This window comes from Monopterus albus, unplaced genomic scaffold (assembly GCF_001952655.1).
Source record: "Monopterus albus unplaced genomic scaffold, M_albus_1.0 scaffold87.1, whole genome shotgun sequence".
Classification (NCBI taxonomy): Eukaryota; Metazoa; Chordata; class Actinopteri; order Synbranchiformes; family Synbranchidae; genus Monopterus; species Monopterus albus.
The window spans coordinates 172,829-179,581 of record NW_018127967.1 but is presented as its reverse complement, the minus strand read 5'-3'; the positions used below and the strand labels follow the sequence as shown (position 1 = coordinate 179,581).

Here is a 6,753-nt window from a genome sequence, read left to right as displayed (position 1 = left end):
GTTCGACTTAACTTCCATGCCAGGACATTTCTGGGCTTATTTATAATGAACAAGGGCAGAACTGCTTGTAAAAAAAGACAGACTGTTTGCTGTTTGAAGCTTTCAGTTTCACTTATAAAGGCACTTGTGTTAGGGCAGCTAGTTCAGAAGTGAGCTGGGTGCTCAGGCACATCAATTAACCTGACCACGTCCAAAACCCTTTGGAACACAGAACATCAGCGCGTCGACCATGGGTGCTCTGCATTTATGGAAGAATACAGAATAGTTTTTGACAAGTTGAAGTAAAAAAAACATACATAACTATGATATATGATAAAGAGTTAATGCAGTCATTCATCACAGCACTGTACAGCCAGGCATTTAACTCTCTCTGCTCCCTCCCCAGCCTCATTTCCAATAAAATATGTGCATTTAGTAGCATATATTTCAGTTCAGTATGTTGTCATGATAACTGAAAAGTTTGGTATTTTCTGGCAGACTGGGTCTTCAGCTCAGACAGGTCGGGGTTACATCTGTGTGTATTTGTTCTGGGACTCTCCGCCAAACTCAGATGCACGTTAGTGCTGCAGTCAGTTGTAGTTTTATCTCCTTGATGAGAGTGTTAGGCATTATCGACTGAAGGGCAAGGCCTTAATAATATTAATAATATTCTGCAAATGTCTGGATTCTAAATACAGTTAACAAAGGCCCCGTTATCTAACCCAGTAGAGCAGCTAGTAATATCTGGCATTTAAAATGATAAAGAGAGTAATAGATTACTTACTGCAGGTTAATGACCCTGCGAAAACATGGTCAGGAGTCTACGTTGTTTTGTCCACTTTACAGCATTTTTAATTTAGACAGGTCAAAGACACTTACTTTGTCAAGGAACTGACAATTTAAGGATCCAAACAGCAACAAAAAGTCAGTTCAGAGAACTAATCCTCCCTTTATTAAACACACATGTCAAATACATATGAAAACTGTAGCCAATGAGGAGGAGGATGGGGCAGAGCTGCTGCAGTAATATGAAGGCATCAGCAGAATAACAGTGACTGGACAGTGCTAGTCAGCTGGTGATGGTAATACAGCCTGTAAGTGCCGAAGCGGGACTTCAGTGCCTGAACTAATGCTCTCTCTATAGGTCATTAATGTCAAAATCATACTTGATGTCATCTGAGAACTATTGCTATTGTGGTGGATTATTATCAGTTGTTATTGTGTGTGAAAGTGTGTCTTCATCTTCATCACTTGTTGACCTGCAGGGTCAGTGTTAATGGGAACAACATGCAGCGAGTCCTGCAGTGATGACTCCCTCTCAGATATAGTAAGTCTTCTTCGTCACTCTGTGGTTATGTGTAGCCAGCTTCATGTCATGTGTCTGATTAGATGACTCTTCACCACATTCTCTGTGTAAAAGATTCTTTCATAGTGGAAAACTTATCTCCAAAGCATTTGCAATAGTGATGTATTATGTACTCTGAGGGTCTCACACACACACACATACACTGTGTTTTCATTCTTTGTGGGGACTTTACATTGATTTACATGTATTTCCTATAGACTTATCCTCACCTTAACCATAACCACTACTTGCCTAATCCTGACCCTAACTTTAGCCTACAACTCAGAGTCCCCACAATGTGAGTATGTTAACAGGTCCTCGTAATGTAATTCCAAGACGCGCACACACACACACACACACAGCTGCGTCAGTGGTGTCCAGTGGTCACAAACCATCCACCCATGTTTTTTCTGCAAGTCCAGGATCACGTGTTATAGTGATATCACAAAAAGTTGAACTGTGCTCATGTGGTTTCATCACAACGAAGCCAAACGGCACAAGACTGTAACTGAATGAGCTTCCAGAGGGCAGAGTTGCTGAATGTTCCTCTATTTGATGAACATTAGAAGCAGCTATAATTCATATTTTCCTAATTAAAATGTACTGAATTAACATGTGGAATCAGTGTTTCAGACCAGATGTTTCCTTCAGGAGGTGGTAGAGACCAAAGACAGAGCTAAACAAGTGTGAATACTGGATCACATTGGCACAGGGTGGGCAAAAACATGATTCCAAATGAAATGATGATATTGCTATGTTTGATCTGTGAATAAGCAGCTGTATGCACCAAGTTTACTATAACAACAGGCAATGATGTACTGATACTCAGTATCAGTGTTGTGTTTACAGCTGTCTGTGTACAGTACTTTATGTGTGTGTGTGTGTGTGTGTGTACAGCTGACGATGACTGAATTTACAGTGATCAGTAATCATCTCTCCAGTGTGGAGGAAGAAACTGCTAGAACTAACACTAAGTAAACAGACCATGCTGTTTCTGCAGACCCTGGGAAGCTGGGTGATAAAACCATCTCTATAATCATTATGACAAAACCCACAATAAACTGATGAGTAACCTTCAATAAATAGTAAATAACAAGACACTTTCCTCGTTCTTATGCACTACTTTCACTTTAAAACACAATCTTTTTTGAAAGCATACTCTATTTTCACTAACAATAACAAAGGAACCAATAGGACATTCAGATGGTACGCGTGTCACTTTGAGGCTCATAGCACAAAATGTGTAAGTCTGTTTGTTTAGACGGTTAATTAGTGTGAAAAAGGATGTTTCCAGATTTTGTTGAAGGCTTATATGTGAAGAGAGAAGCTGTGGGAGGAGGGGACAAGTTAAAGAGAAAGAAAGCTTGTCACAATCTGAGTGCGACATCGTTCACTCTGGCCTCTGAAAGTCTGTCTTTTCATTTCAATGGGGAAACATTTTCTACAATATTAAATATTTTGGAAGATATTTCAGATATGAAATGAATCATGTCCTCATCAAATGTAGAAATTCCACTTGTACTCAGGAATTGTTGTTTGCTTTATTCTGGGCCAAAAGGTAGACCTGTGCTGAGCGCTCTGCAGATGTCACTGTACAAATGTATTTTTGTGTTTCTACTTGAGTCTTTCAAATGCAAACATGGCCCTTTGTGTTTTCATCTTCTTCTTTGGACAGAAATGCACTTCAATGACAGGAATATGCTGAAAACTGGTAGTTGGTGCATCGTGGGATTGCTGATCATGATGATAAAAAGACAAAATGACGCAAATATTATTCTTTAAAGGTAACTCTTAAACAAATTAGATACAAAAAAAAAAACAAGCTAGACTTGAACCTGGGGTCACCTCAATTTTTAGTCAATTGTCGATATATTAACTGTTTGCAATTTTTTTTAAGCCACAACTCCAAACATTCACTGGTTCCAACTCCTGTGAATATTTGATGATTTTCTCTGATAGAAAATTCCTTCCATGTCTATAAAACCATGAGCAAGGAATCTTATTAATCATCTTAAACCTTCACCAGCCTTCATTTCCACCTGACTGACACACATGTCCACATCAAATCACCTTCTCAGCCTTCTCAGCTGGGACTGGCCACAAGTTAGTCCTCCTGCCTGCCTGCAGTTTCATCAAGCAACCAAACACAACAGCAGGCTCATCAGTGTGTGACTCCAGTCCTGGTGTGTCTCACACACATCCCTCAGTTGCAGGTTCGGTCTGACAGTGTGTTGCTCCTCTTCTCCTCCCTCAGGCTGTGGGTCTAGGCCTGGACTATGTCAAACTGGGAGGTCTAAGCGGTGCTGAGAGGATGGCTAAATACAACCGGCTCATTTCTATAGAGGAAGAACTGGACCAACAAGGAAACCTGGGTGGGTTTTTTTATACTGCTCTGTTATCCTTTCTTTGGGTGGACAGAGAAAAAGGAGGCGAGACTAAGGGAGAGAAAGAGAAGTAGTAATGCCTAAGCTTGACAACACACGTCTCTCTCTTGCGGATGTGAAAGGAAACTGTGTGTGAGGAATCATACAAATGTGTTTTTGTGCATGTGAGTGGAAGAATGAAAACCCCTACCTTGGATGTGTTAATTGGCTGTCTAATTACACACACAATTACTTTTCTGTCCGTCATTATCAAATAGCAGGCAGGAGGGTTAATGAGAGATGAGCACGTGTCTATGTATAATCAACTTTCATCAGGAAAAGTTCTACATGGTTATTGACATTTACTATTTGGGGTGATATGACATGCTGAGGGAAGTGGCGCTTCAGCGGCAGCAGCAGAAACGTTATCTGAGGCATCTGGTTCTGCTTTTGTCCATTCACTGTATGTCATTATTTTGTCTCGTCCACAGTCTCCAAGGAGAAGCACTCCCCTCCACTGTTCGCAGAAGAGCTACAAGAGCAGTCCACTGCTACAGAGAGAGCTCTGTCAGACACAGCCTGAAGGAAAACAGCACACACAACACAAGACTTCAAATCTGCGTGCCAGTGCTACCATGTTTCATTTTATTCTCAGCATTCAGTTCTACTGTTATCACTCACTTGCAGGTTAGGGCTGCACTGATATCAAAACCTACTGAGCCGATTGTAAACATTATAAAGTGCATTAACCTAGTGTCGCCATTCTGTTTTTAAGACCTGTGGTGAAAAAGCAACATGAAGCTCTTCAGAGAGGGTAAACCTTCAGCCATATTACCAGATACTGTGCACATTACTTCCTTACACATACACAGGTCTGCTTTCAGATTCCAGTCTCTCACCACCATAAAAGCATCCAAACATAGCAGAACACATGAGTCTTGACTCTTTGCTACAGTGGTCCAGGACAGAGCAGCTGGTGGACGCCATCTTTTCATGTGACTGCTGCATGTTGTTTTTATGAATAGTGTTCTTATCTTTTAGTTTTTGTTTAGTTGCAGTTTTTCCAATAAATGAAATCCAAATGAGTTTTATATTTTGGACATGTGAGCCCACACACACACACACACACACACACACACACACACACACAAACAGCCATGTCAGTGTTGTCCAACAAAGCCAGCCTCCTGTCTGAGCAGGACGTGTGAGAAAAGGCCCTAACTGGTCAGCACCCTTGCTGACCCCTCTTGTGGCTCCTCACTTTCTGGAGGAAATGATGATGTCATTTTATATAAACAGGAGAGGAGAGGCCCCGCGGAGCATCCACACGGCCTGCAGCACAGAAAAAAGGCTGCCTGTATACAGTGGGAAGTGGAGGAGCTTCAGAAGTGCTTTGTGTACCAGCCGCATACAGCCACATCAATGGGCCTGTCAAGTGAGTTATTCCTTATTCAGTCTTTTCTATGAAACAGACAACAGACAGGCTCCGGCTGACACAGCCACACTGATGCTACAACGGCCCTAGTTAGATTGAAGATAGAAGGTCCAGCTGACACAAAACTGACAAGTAAACATATATTTCTTTGTTTTGTTTTATTTTTTTTTTACACCAGTTTCATGTGATTCACAAAAAATGGATAAAAATGACACATTTTTATATTAATTCATTGCTTCATTTTGCAAAAATGCCATATGTACTTTACTGTCAGGCAAATAAACTAAATTAGAATTTTCACCATTTGTATTTCATATTTGGTTTCGTGATTTGCTGGCAGCTTACACTCAGTTTGTAAGTGCAGGGGAGTGAAGACAACCTCTAATCAATGAACCATGCAGAGACACACTGAGGCCAGACACCCAGCGACGTCTCAACTGAGGCTCCCCGGCAGGCAATTACTGTGTTTGGCAAAATAAATGAAATGACTAACAAAATAGGTCAAATTAAGTGTTTCCCAGACACACTCAAAGAACCTCCCTAATTGCTGGTCCCTGAAGGGACAAAAAATACAAAAACAACAAAACATTATATTGTATCAGCCGATGACGAGGAAGAAGAGGGCGGTTGAGAATGGACTGTGGACATGGCGGAGAGGCTGAGGAGGACAAAGGGACACGGTGTGACTTGTCTAATTACATGTTTTGCCTCCGTCGGCGGTGTGTGTGTACCATTCGTCAATCAACATCAGTGAGCGGAGATGGCGGAGGAAGGATCGAGCTGGTCACTGACTTTGTTTCTGCCGATGGAAAGAAGAGCCAGACAACACAGCCAAAGGACACTCACGTCACATCACGCCTCCTCTGAATCCACGACTACATTGTACATTGGCACACTACTTACCTTACTGGAATGGCCTCGGCAAGGAGGACCTCATTACATATTACGGGACATGAGATAAGACATAAATCAATACAGGGCCTTCTCGTCTTTCCTTCACTCTGTTCCTGCTTCAGCAGGTCGACCACTCCATCCTCCACAATATGATCAAGAATATTCAAATGCTTTAGTCACATCTTTGAGAATAAAGGAGGAAAAATCAAATATACTCTCTGCACAAATGAATCAATGATAATCTCCTCGCAGACCACTTCCTCTTCCACCGAGGCCCACTGCTGTAACTAAATACAATTAGAGGGACTTCCTCTGCCACAGTTGGTCCAGTGGTGTGGGAGACGGAGTAGAGCCTATGAAGAGTGCTGCTGATGAATCCGGTTAGAGAGGAGATTTTGAGCCACACTGATTTTTCTCTGTGCTCTGTCGGGGGGATTGGGAGCTGGAAATTGTACCTCAGTACTAAATGAAGCCTAAAGCTTTAATTAGCAGCAGCAGACAATAGGTGACGGACATGGCGCGCAGTTCACAGCTCTCACGTTTCAGTCTCTCACTCAAGAAAGTGTCTGGGAAATGTGGGCAGGTGTTGGGGCAAAACAAAACAAGACGAGTGCAGCCCACCATTGTGGGTAAACCACCAGCATTCATGGTGCTTTTCAAAGCACACAGGCTGATCCTCTGCTCCACACCTGACTTGACACCCACCTCTGACTGAGGCTTAAAGGGAAAACTCACAC

At 42.1% G+C, this 6,753-nt stretch overlaps 1 protein-coding gene across 4 annotated transcripts in view; it reads left to right on the top strand.

The window, feature by feature from the left end:
- eno4 (enolase 4) overlaps positions 1 to 5,392 on the top strand; it is a 15,394-nt gene extending 10,002 nt beyond the window's left edge. For 2 of the 4 annotated variants that reach the window (XM_020607627.1, XM_020607628.1), the window contains exons 11-13: positions 1,245 to 1,306; positions 3,579 to 3,696; positions 4,179 to 5,392. In XM_020607627.1, coding sequence (XP_020463283.1) covers positions 1,245 to 1,306; positions 3,579 to 3,696; positions 4,179 to 4,270 — 272 coding nt within the window. In that variant the 3' untranslated portion in view covers positions 4,271 to 5,392. Of the gene's footprint in view, positions 1 to 1,244; positions 1,307 to 2,999; positions 3,109 to 3,578; positions 3,697 to 4,178 lie in introns of those variants that run through there. The other 2 variants (XR_002275500.1, XR_002275501.1) reach the window with 2 other exon arrangements.
- Positions 5,393 to 6,753: the final 1,361 nt, after the last annotated feature.